At 43.3% G+C, this 12,612-nt stretch overlaps 1 protein-coding gene across 6 annotated transcripts in view; it reads left to right on the top strand.

Annotated features, from left to right (window-relative positions):
* Nucleotides 1-12,612, top strand: part of ILKAP (ILK associated serine/threonine phosphatase) — a 58,788-nt gene that overhangs the window by 15,164 nt on the left and 31,012 nt on the right. For all 6 annotated transcript variants that reach the window (XM_073360509.1, XM_073360511.1, XM_073360513.2 and 3 more), the window contains 7 exons: nt 531-596; nt 1,043-1,099; nt 2,949-3,068; nt 4,067-4,193; nt 6,390-6,496; nt 7,022-7,115; nt 10,474-10,561. In XM_073360509.1, coding sequence (XP_073216610.1) covers nt 531-596; nt 1,043-1,099; nt 2,949-3,068; nt 4,067-4,193; nt 6,390-6,496; nt 7,022-7,115; nt 10,474-10,561 — 659 coding nt within the window. The remainder of the gene's footprint in view (nt 1-530; nt 597-1,042; nt 1,100-2,948; nt 3,069-4,066; nt 4,194-6,389; nt 6,497-7,021; nt 7,116-10,473; nt 10,562-12,612) is intronic.

The raw sequence follows: 12,612 nt of genomic DNA on the forward strand, positions 1-12,612 counted from the left end.
TAAGGACATGAACATCTACTAGGTATTTGCTGTGAACTGAAAGCCAAGGGCTCAGCAGGGTAGATGGATGTGGTTCAGAAGAAAAAGCCCTGGTTAGTAGAAAAGGAAGAGAGCAGAATGGTAGAAGAACTGAGGTATACTGCAGTTTCTGTGGGGAATTCAAAGTGCTTAGAACATCAGTGTTAATGATCCAGATTTCTTCCATTTGCCACTTCTGTGTGTCCTCTGCTTCATGTAAATACTTAGCAGCGTTATCTGAAATAACCTAAAAGAATTTCTGCCCCTTTATTTCCTACAATAGCCGAGGTTTCTAAAGGAGTCATTTTAACTCTTGTAAATCAGAAGTGCTTTAGCTAGAAATGAGTTCTGACGATTTCCAGGAAAGTGGCAGTTTCTGTCTTGTGCAGTAGTGGTCTATAGTTTGGGTGGAGAGGGTCATTTGGGGCAAGGATTGTTCTAGAACAATGGGGCATTCCTTTTCTCCCGTGAATAACTTTTCAAGTGTGTTCTGACTCTACTCTGTGTCTTAGGTAAAGAAGCACAGACAGGGCCTTTGCTTTTTGATGATCTTCCACCGGTCAGCAGTGCTGACTCAGGTAAGAGGACTCTAATCGTGTTGTCGGCATCTGCCTAGCTTCTGTTTGCATCAGCATCTCTTCTCACGCTGAAATTTTATCTAAACCTTTTTTAATTATACATAAGTATAGGATAAAATCTTTCAGAATATCTACATGTTTGAGTGTCCATCTTCTTCCTCCTCACTCATTTCTTCAACTAATATAAATTGCTATCTTAATATGGATCTTTCATATTTTTTGAAATGTTAACATGGGGCATATTAAAAACATCAGCATAAGGCCTAGGTCCTCCCATTGTGTGCTAATAATTGTTTATATGCTGGAGAGGTATGCATTTAAACTGATCTGGTCTGAGTAAGCTGGCATTTTGTAGCTTTCACATGTCTGTGGGACAGAATCAGAATTCTGCTCATGGGGTGGAGGAACTCAATTTACATGTTGTTGACTGCTTTCTTGTGTTTCAGGGACAGGAGGACCTTTGCTCTTTGATGATCTCCCACCAGCTAGCAGTGGGGACTCAGGTAAGGGACTGTAACAGCCTTCATGAGGCTCCATACATGTCTTTCCTCATGGAATTTGTCAGCATAGCTTATCATACTGGGATTGTGATTCATCTTGTTTGTTCCAACAATCTTGCCTGTATCTTGGTGAGTATTTGGGCAGTTGCACTGGTAGTGGTGTCATATTCATGTAACACAAAATCTAAGTTAATCAAATGTGGATCTATCTGCAGAAACAAGTGCACAAGTTCCTTTCCATAACATCTCTGATGTCCTTGAAAGACTGCAGATAATGGGTTTTATAATACAGTAGTTCTCAACCAGGGGTGTGCAGAGGTCTTCCAGGTGTACATCAACTCCTCTAGATATTTGCCTAGTTTTCAACAGGCTACATAAAAAGCGCTAGCAAAGTCAGCACAAACTAAAATTTCATACAGACAATGACTTGTTTGTACACTGAAATGTAAGTACAATATTTATATTCCAGTTGATTTATTTGATAATTATATAGTAAAAATATGAGGAAAATAAGCAATGTTTCAGTACTAGTGTGCTATGTCACTTTTTTGTATTTTTGTTTCTGATTTTGTAAGCAAGCACTTTTTAAGTGAGGTGAAACTTGGGGGTACAGAAGACAAATCAGACTCCTGAAGGGGGTACAGTAGTCTGGAAAGGTTGAGAGCCACTGTTGTACTTTATGCTTTTTGCAGGTTGGAGTGAACTTTACACTGCTCACTTTAGAGAGCACTGGCTATAGTTATACATGCCACAGTTAAGCACTGCACAAGCTTCATACAGCCTTGCTGCTGTGACTTGATCTTGGCCAAAACTGCCTACTGCTGTTACAATTGTGGATTCCTCTTAAAGCAAGACTGCCAGATTTGCCAAATTTTCATTATGTAGACAGATAGTCCTTAGGGACTAGGAGGAGATTCATTCCATGAGCATTGAATCCACTGTCCCTTCAGATGCCATGATAATTATATTTCTGCTTCATCACCCCCAACTTTATTTTGTAGTCCATCCTGTCTCTTGTATATCTTCTATATAAGAATAGTATTGTCTGTCCTAGAAAGTAGTAACCATCCTTGACAACTATCATGCATGAAAAAGTTTGACTCAGACTCACAATTTATCAGACCACTCTGTATTAGCAGAGCAGCTTTGCTAATAAAACATTTAGAAGTGAGCCCCCCGAGTGGGGCTTGTGTCTCTTAATTTATACAGTTTTTTGGAGAACAACTTACAGAGAAGTTACAGACAAAAGAAGAAAAAGATTTTAGTCACCACCCTTCGAGATCCCTGAGACCAGTCACGTATCTTCAATTACCTGCCACCCTTAACAATCTCCTTTAACAGCTTCCAGTTAACTTAACTAATTGCCCTTCACACCTTCCATTCTGATGCCTGCTTCTTAGACGTGCTGGCTCTATCTTAATTGCTTCTCCATTCAAAAGCTAACTGTCCCTATGTGTGCTCCCTCAGATACTTTGTAACATGTTTTGGCATGCCCTCTCATATACAATGTATCCAGCATGTCCCCTTATACAACCTTATACTTCCACACAGTCATGTTGCAAAAACTAGAAATTCCTCAGCTTTAAACTTTTGGTTTTAACATATCCAAGCAGTTAACCAAGATCAGTCTGGTAGCTAGGAAACTAACGACAGGACCAAAGTGGGGGAGAGGGGAGTCTGCCAACCAAAATTTACCAGACTAGTAGTAGTACTGTAGGTCCATAATCCTTCAGTGTAAAAGGAATTGTTCTCTTCAGTGTAAGAGGTGAGTGATTCCCATCAATAAAAACAAAAAAGGGCAGAAAACACTTCTGCAAAGTCTTCAGATATCTGAATTTTTGCTGTCTTCTAGCTTCACGCATCACTGAGCAGGTCTCAGCAGTAGGAAATCATGGGAAAGGAGAGAAGAGGAAAGTCTCAGAGGAAGAGAAGAATGGCCATGAAGAACTTGTGGAAAAGAAAGTTTGTAAAGGTTTTCAGACAGTTTGAAAACAAATGTACTCTGTTTTGTACTCTTTAAGTTGGGTTGAGTAAGTCCAGATCAAAGCTGATCTTTGGTTCCTTAGTACACTTTCTATGGTTATTTTTAAGAAATGAAGTGTGCTGCCTGCTGGCAGAGTTCATACTTAGATCCCAGGGTTTCGATGCATCCCCTAGGTATTCATTTGGGAGGCTATTAGCAGTTGTGCTGAACCAGCCCAGAAGTATAATAGTGGGTACTTTCACAACCATCCAGAGACCTGCAGTCAGAGCACAAGTCCTGGAGTAGCAAAGGTGTGGAAGTGACTATCTGACTCCTGGCAGAGGTTCAGACCACTTTGCCCTGCTAGCATCTTGTCACTCCATCAAATGGTTGCAATGAAATTAGAAATCCTGAGAAAACTGGCTTAAACTTTCACATCTGGCTTGCTTGCTTTTTGGTACAGATGTGTAAAACACAGTAGTGATACAGATTTCCTAACATTGCACTAGGCTTTGAGAACTGGATTCGTTCAGTAGGTTCAAACCAAGAAAGATAAATTTGATTGAAACAGCATTTGGTTTAGCTTTATTTTATCTATTGTTAGCAGCCTCATTAGATTTACTGTTTCATCAAAAGAGTTTCCATGGAGTGCATCCCTCTCCTGGTCATGCGTGATATCCCAGTCTGATGTAGCTTTAGCACTCAAGCATGGTTGTCCTGCTTCAGTAGGATACAAACTGCCTTACAGTTTCTGATGTGGGGACACTTAATACTAGTGTCACAAAGCATGTCATTTTCAGCAAAAGGTTCCAAAAGCTGACCCTTTTTTAAAAAAAAAAATTTTTTTTAATTTCAAGTATAGCCCATGCAGGGCAAGACGTGCTTCTTGTCATGATGCCATGGGATTTTCAGAATCTTGCATAGAGCAAAATGATCACAAGTTTGTAAATCAGGCTCAGGAGACGGAGACGTTTCATGTGTTTAAGTTTTGCTTTGTTTCTCACTAGCATCTGGAGGCATCTTTGGACTGAAAGGTTATATGGCAGAGAGAAAAGGTGAACGAGAAGAGATGCAGGATGCACATGTCATCTTGAATGACATCACTGAGGAGTGCAGACCCCTGCCCCCTCAAATGTAAGTAGGCCAGACCTCCAGAGCCAGGGAATAACATTGTAGTACACAAGAGTCATAGAATATCAGGGTTGGAAGGGACCCCTGAAGGTCATTTAGTCCAACCCCCTGCTCGAAGCAGGACCAATTCCCAGTTAAATCATCCCAGTCAGGGCTTTGTCAAGCCTGACCTTGAAAACCTCTAAGGAAGGAGATTCTACCACCTCCCTAGATAACGCATTCCAGTGTTTCACCACCCTCTTAGTGAAAAAGTTTTTCCTAATATCCAATCTAAACCTCCCCCACTGCAACTTGAGACCATTACTCCTCGTTCTGTCATCTGCTACCATTGAGAACAGTCTAGAGCCATCCTCTTTGGAACCCCCTTTCAGGTAGTTGAAAGCAGCTATCAAATCCCCCCTCATTCTTCTCTTCTGCAGGCTAAACAATCCCAGCTCCCTCAGCCTCTCCTCATAAGTCATGTGTTCTAGACCCCTAATCATTTTTGTTGCCCTTCGCTGGACTCTCTCCAATTTATCCACATCCTTCTTGTAGTGTGGGGCCCAAAACTGGACACAGTACTCCAGATGAGGCCTCACCAATGTCGAATAGAGGGGAACGATCACATCCCTCTATCTGCTCGCTATGCCCCTACTTATACATCCCAAAATGCCATTGGCCGCCTTGGCAACAAGGGCACACTGCTGACTCATATCCAGCTTCTCGTCCACTGTCACCCCTAGGTCCTTTTCCGCAGAACTGCTGCCTAGCCATTCGGTCCCTAGTCTGTAGCGGTGCATTGGATTCTTCCATCCTAAGTGCAGGACCCTGCACTTATCCTTATTGAACCTCATCAGATTTCTTTTGGCCCAATCCTCCAATTTGTCTAGGTCCTTCTGTATCCTATCCCTCCCCTCCAGAGTATCTACCACTCCTCCCAGTTTAGTATCATCTGCAAATTTGCTGAGAGTGCAATCCACACCATCCTCCAGATCATTCATGAAGATATTGAACAAAACCGGCCCCAGGACCGACCCTTGGGGCACTCCACTTGATACCGGCTGCCAACTAGACATGGAGCCATTGATCACTACCCGTTGAGCCCGACAATCTAGCCAGCTTTCTACCCACCTTATAGTGCATTCATCCAGCCCATACTTCCTTAACTTGCTGAGTCATGACAAAAAGATGAAAGAGCTCCCATTAACTTTGCCTGAGCTCTTGACAATGATCCCTCACTCTGAGCAACTACTGCTTGTGACTAAATATTGCTTTGTGTGGTGGTGTGGGTGATCTGCATTGTATTCCTAGATCTGCCACTGACTTTGAGAAAATCATGTAAGGTTTGATGATGCAAAAGGTGCCTCATTTGTTAGGTGGTCCATATCAGGTGCCTAAGACCTGACTTTCTTATTTTTATTTATTTATTTTTCCCCGTGAAGTGCTGAGTACCCACCACTCCTGTTGACTTCAGTCAACTCCTCCTAGTACCTCTGGATATCAGGCACAAGATACCTGAAGGCTCTCAACTTGAGTATAACTGTTTTAAGCCTTGCCTTTGGGGTTTCACAACAGTTAGTTAAAATCCCAGGTATGACAGTGATGAGGAGCTTGGATACTTGAAGAAGAGAAGCCATCAGGTATCAAACTCTCAACTTTAACAATCTGAAAGATATAATTAATTTAAGGGGAAGTGGTGGAATGTATCATTTTTAAAAGCAACACTGACAGACCATAAAAGATCATTTTAAAAACATTCTTTTAAAGCTAAATATGTGATCTAAAGCTTGTAGAACAAAAGGCAATTTGACAATAATTAGTATGTCCCCACGTCTCTTGTGTATTGCACAGCTGTAGCAACCATTCTGCATGAAGAGAATTCTGGGATGTGTTGGATTGGCATCTGTGAATAGCAAATTCTGAAATTGTTGGATAGAGGCTCCAGAGTTGGAGTGCCCATGAGGTGCAATGTCTAGCTGTTGTTAAATGTAGCTGGGGGCCATAGCCTCTCTTCCTTTCCTTCATTTCCTGGGGGAGATGGGGAAAGTTTTAGTACTCCACACATGCTAGCTCTACGCTTTTTAGAGGAAACACTGCATTTTCTGTTCCAATACAGGTTGGGAGAGCAGCTGTGGACACAAGCCTCTTTACTAAATCTTAACTTCTGGTTGATATCAGCCCTTTCACAGCTAGTTTACATTCATGTTTCTTCCTTTGCAGAACCCGTGTCTCGTACTTTGCTGTTTTTGATGGCCATGGGGGAGTTCGAGCTTCAAAATTTGCAGCACAGAATCTGCACCAAAACCTGATTAGGAAATTTCCTAAAGGTAGGAGAGGGCCATATGGGGACATGTGCATCATCTGTCATTCCTCATGACTTGCTGCTGTGGTGTGTCTATTAAGAAATTACTTTGGATAGCCCGAGTCAGGGACATAGCTGTGTGTGGAGTATTGGGTGACCATGCCTCTAGGCTGGAGACAGGAGAGGTGTGATAAGTTGTTGAGTAGATTTGTTAGGCTATCAAGCCAAAAGCCATAACGGTGTTAGCTAGGTTAGGCAAACTCTATGGAATAGCCATAGCAGATGTATGAATATGGCTGAGGAAAATAATAGCATTACATTAGGTGTCCCTTGTCTTCAAGGGTGAATAACTAGGCTGTATTATACAAGCTGGCCATGCACGTTTATATCTGAATCTTTGGCAGTTGGGCACATGGGTCATGTCTGCCCTATGTAACTAATGTGTGCAGTGTGACCTGTTTATGCATGTCAGACAGGTGAGGAAGGAGGCAAGGATTAGATAAGCATGGTGTTTCAAAAGGAGCATACACCACTTTCTCTTGTGTTACAGGAGAGGTAGTCAGTGTGGAGAAAACAGTGAAAAGATGCCTTTTGGACTCTTTCAAACATACAGATGAGGAGTTCCTGAAGCAGGCCTCCAGCCAGTAAGTATAAATGTCCCCCAGAGCTACTTGTAACTATTAAAAATGTCTACCTCTCCCAGATCCCGATTCTGAGTTGTATCTCCTGAGTGGTACAGCCAGAAGGTGCAACTTCTACAATGGGACAAAGGCGACCTTAAGTTGTCATTGCTTCTTGCCAAGATTCCAATTGGCCTATATGCAAGTTGGAGCCGCAGCCTTCAATGCCTGCTGATAGGCTGGCAGAGTGGCCATAATAGCTGGAGTGTAGTGCACTCCAACCCTGCCCCCTACACTACAGGCTGTACAGGACAGCAGCATAGGGCTACCCTACCCTGTAAGGGTAAGACCAGGATTGTCATGGGGAGTGAGGCACTATGGGGCCAGAATGTGAGCCAAAACTGGCTTCTGTCCCTTTCTTCTATAGCACCTTTTGTGACCTGTATCCAAGGAGATCTTGCATATTACTAAAATAACAGTTAACGATCAAATAACTTAAGATATCAAGTGATAGCAATAGTTTTTTAACTTAAATCTGCAAGCTCATAGCATGACAGAGTGGCATGTTCCTAGCACAAGGAATTCCAGATATTCAGGGAGTTCTGCATCGCCCTCTATCCAGAATTCAGGTGGCTACCAGCAGATGTGCTCCCACATAGAGCAATGGTCATGACCAAGGATTCTAGTGAATCACTGAGATTTTTTTTTTTATGCCTTAAGCTATATGTAGTTAAACTTTTATCTGCCTGTCCCATGTTACTAGTTAAATCTTGCATTATTTTCAAGACTGCTCTCTAAAGCAGTGGTTCTCAACCAGGGATCTGGGACCCCCTGGGGGGTTGTGATCAGGTTTCAGGGGGTCCGCCTAGCAGGGCTGGCATTAGACTTAATGGGGCCCAGGGCAGAAAGCCAAAGCCCCACTGCATTGGATTGAAGCCCAGGGCCTTGCCACCCGGGGCTGAAGCTGAAGACTGAGCAACTTAGTTTCACGGGGTCTCCTGTGGTGTGGGGCCATGAGCAATTGCCCTACTTGTTACCCCTAACACTGACCCAGGCTTTTATATGCAGAAAAACAGTTATTGTGGCACAGGTGGGCCTGGGAGTTTTTATAGCATGTTGGGCAGGCCTCAAAAAGAAAAGATTTGAGAACCCCTGCTCTAAAGGATGGATGGTCTGATGGTTAACGACTAATATTTGAATCATCCTTCTAACGGACTATACTTTTTCTTAGCTTTGTTCTAATGGAGACTTATTTTCCTTGAGGAAAAACACAGCCTATCCCCACGTGGGGGGGGGACCACTAACACTTTGAGGTGCCACCATGTATCGCTTTATACTTAAGCAAGTGTGACAGACCCAGACCAGTGGGGTACAGGAGTCTGTTAGAAGGCAAATATACTGGCCACTCGATAAACCGTTTTCTGTTCCCTGAGTGTCCAGAGCAGGGGATGCCCTAGAGCAATCCGGAACCTGCTAGAACCAGTTAAGACAGGCAAGATAATCAAGACACCTGGAGCCAATTAAGAACTTCGTAGAATCATTATGGCAGGCAGGCTAATCTGGACACCTGGTTTAAAAAGGACCTCCCATCAGTTAGTAGGGGAGTGCGCAAGGAGCAGGGAGTGAGAAGGCATGCTGCTGGAGGACTGAAGAGTTCAAGCATGATCAGGCTTCAGGAGAAAGATTCTGCAGTGAGGATAAAGAAGGTGCTGTGGGAAGGCCATGGGGAAGTAGCCCAGGGAGTTGTAGCTGTCACGCAGCTGATACAGGGAACATTGTAGACAGCTGCTATCCACAGGGCCCTGGGCTGGAACCTGGTGTAGAGGGTGGGCCCAGGTTCCCCCCAACTCATGATCAGACACAGGAGGAGTTGACCTGGTCTGTGAGAAACACTAGAAGGGAAGGTCTAAATTGGAAAGGGATCTGGCCTGTCCCCGACCCACTAGGTGGGACACAGAGACTGCGGGGATTGTTCTCTGTTTTCCCCCAGGTTGGCCAGTCATAAGCTGAGTGGATGGCAGGTTTGAGCCATTAGCAAAGTGGCCAAACTGAGGGCTGCCGTGAATCTCTGAGGCAAGCAAATCCGCCAATAAGCGCAGGACCCACCAAGGCAGAGGAGGAACTTTGTTACACAAGTTACATGCTGGGTTAATCCAACTTGGTTACCAGCCTTGCATATCCTTTCCATTTCATAACTTTTCATCTATAACACATCTGGAGAGAATATCGATACATCTAGCAATGGGCTTAGAAATTTCACTTCATATGTACAACATCACAAACCAAACTCCAGCTCAGCCCTCTAACCCTAACCAGTTAAACAAAACAAACGTGACCAGTGTAGGCACAAAAAAGTACTAACAGAATTCGTTAAAACAATTATTAAATATCTTTCCCAAACCTGTGTTTTTAAAAAAAACAAAACTCCATCTAACCTGTATATATTATATTCTGTAATCTACACGGCTGCATTTGCAAACTTGTTAGTTACATCAGCATTTGAAATTATGGAGAAATTTAATTAGGCTCTTCAGCATCAGGAAAACACAAATGAAAGATGATTTAGGAGCAGATAAATTTAAGAAATGACACTCAGAATTGTTATACTGTTATGTCTGGTCCACAGTAAGGAAAACAGTGCTGCAGCTATAATCCAAGCAGCATGTCTGATTTTACACCATGCTGTCTAGACACTTGTTGAACTACAGAAAGCCAAATGTCCGGAAAACAACTTAAACAGGGAGTGGGGATTACTGAAGCTGGAGGATGGTGGGTACTGTGGGTGATGATTTGAAATAGTATGAGTGAGGAATACCAGGTATGAGGGGAGCAGTGAGTAGATTGCATATTCTCCTCTGTTACTGTTTAGTTCCTCACCATCCACCTGCCCTGCACTCTATGGAAGTTGCCACTTAAGGAGAACTTCCATTATTTTTTAGGCACTGAGAGCTAGGCAGTTACTGTGAAACTTGTTCTGTCATACCCTTAAATGAGTTCCCTGGAGTTGAGTGTAGCATGGAATGGGAGGAGAAGAAAAATGCAGAGAGGTAGCTGTTACCTGCAGCCATCCCTTAGAACCCCACCTTGGGGGTGCCACCCACAGTTAGAAATTGCTGCTCTATGTTGCTAATCTGTCTTCATCTTAGTATGTATCTTGTCTATATAAACCTGTTTTATATAATTAATTTAACAAAAACCTGTGAGCAAAACGGGGAGAACTCCCAAACAGAATCTTGGTGTTTTTGTGCTAGTTGACTTCTGAATGTCTTGCAATGGAGGCATCCTTTGCAGGGTTTTCTGAACCTTTAGAAATAGAACACTGGGTTAACCTCTAACAAAAACCTAGCTTTTTCCATTGTAACCTTATTTCTGGTGCCTCCAGGAAGCCTGCGTGGAAGGATGGGTCCACAGCAACCTGTGTCCTGGCTGTGGATAACATCCTTTACATTGCCAACCTTGGAGACAGCCGGGTAAGTAACTCTAAGAAACCTACTATGTAGATTTTAATTGTATAACATCCCCAGTACTTGCAGGAGGAATGGATTTCCACCCTTTATAGGGATTCCGGTTGGGAGATGCTAAAGTAATTGATTACACTGATTACATTTAATTGATGCTAAAGTATTTGATTGACAATCATTCTTTACTGAGCTTCACTGGAAGATCCTGGACAGGAGTAGCTGGGAGCTCCCAACTGTTCCTACAAAGATTCCTCCTTGAAGAGGCTGAGACTTAGAGTAGCTGTGTGTTCCTCTAGGCTCTAACTTACAAGAACATAAAAACGGCCATACTGGGTTGGACCAATGGGCCATCTATCCCAGTATCCTGTCTTCTAACAGTGGCCAATGTCAGGTGCTTCAGAGGGGATGAACAGGAAGTCTGTGTCCACAGTCTCTGTTTGCCAGAAGCTGGGAGTGGATGTTTGGATGAATCACCTCGATGACTTCCTGGGAGTGAACAGGAAGTTAAGCCCATTCCTGCCCCTAAAGCTGCATTTTTTTTCACAGGAATTTAAGAGACACACTCCTATTCCCCCAGCAGTCCATGTGACTTCACTTGTGTTTCCCCCTCCCCCCGGGCTTTTAGCACAAGATTCTTTCTCACTGCTAACCAACCCTGGGACAGATTCTGCCACATTAAAGAAATCATTCTCCAGTAGAAACAGTGCAAAATTGTGTGCCACTGTTGCAACAGTCAGTTCAGCCTGCAAATCACTAGTTTGCATGCGTACTTTAGCTAAAGGGGCACGGACTTAGTAACCTCTCACCAATTCTAATCCTGCCATTTTCCCTGGCAACAAATCCTCCTGGATCAGGTCCTCCTGACCACAGAAGTCTCTATCCTTAAACCAACGAGTACTTTCCCATTAAATTTAACAGCATGCATATGCTAACTGCTTGGTTGTGTAGAAGCAACATTTACAAATCCTATGTGGAAAGAAGCAGCAGCCTGGCTCTGAGAAGCAGGCAGCTCCTGCTGCCTGTTCTCTCTTAACCAAGGGCAATTATTGCTCAGGTGCTCAATGGACTTACAATGGTAGCACCTCTTGGGCTCCTCTGCTTGTACAGGAGATTTGGGACAAGTAACAGGAGTGGGGAGGTGAACTCCCAGCCTCCTTTTTCCCGGGGTATAACGGTGATTCTGCTTTCCCCCAACCCTGTACCCCTCTGCCAGTGGTTTATGTTTAATTGCAGCTTGTGATTGCTCGTAAGAGTTCGCAAACCCAGCTAATTCACCCACTGCATTCACCGTTTTATCCCACAAATACAGTTTTACATCATCACTGCACATATTCAGGAATTGTTCCTGAGTAACCAAATCACACATCCCTTCCAAGCTTGTAATGCCTTTCCCCGTCACCCATTTATCTACCAAATCTCTCTCTTCATTTATATAAGCCACATTACTCAAACCAGATCTCCTCTTAAGACTTCTGAATTTAACCCTGTAGGTTTCAGGTGTAATCTGAAACTGTTTCAAAACCAGTTCCCTAAATTTACCATAGTTTGAAGCATCATCACTAGGCATCTTACTGAATATGTCCAGAGCTCTGCCAATTTTGCAATCAATGTGGTCATTTTTTGATCGTCAGGGATAGTATGGTCAGTCTCTCAAAGGTGATTTAAATATTGGGCAGTATCACTGGATTCATCATACTGTGGACATAGTCGCTCCCATTTGTCGATTTTTGGGGAAGTGGAACCAGCAGCTAGAGGGTTTTGTCTCTTTTACTCCATAAGTCAGTTTATGCTTCTGGGCCTGTATTTCTCTGTCTCTTAACTCCAGGGCTCTCTTGTCCCTGGCTGCTTCTGCTTCCATTGCCCTTTTGTGGGCAGCTTCCTCCCTGGCTGTCTCTGCATTAATTTCCATTTGTTTTAATTCCATCAGTCCTCTAAGTTCATTTTCTTTCTCAGCCATTTGCAACCTGTGCAGTTCTATCTTTTTCTGAGTCTCACTCACATTGCTGATTTTTCCTGCCTCTATTCCCTTCCCCAAAATAAGCAAACAGAAAATAACAAAT

This window comes from Lepidochelys kempii, chromosome 9, assembly GCF_965140285.1.
Source record: "Lepidochelys kempii isolate rLepKem1 chromosome 9, rLepKem1.hap1, whole genome shotgun sequence".
NCBI classification, from domain to species: Eukaryota; Metazoa; Chordata; order Testudines; family Cheloniidae; genus Lepidochelys; species Lepidochelys kempii.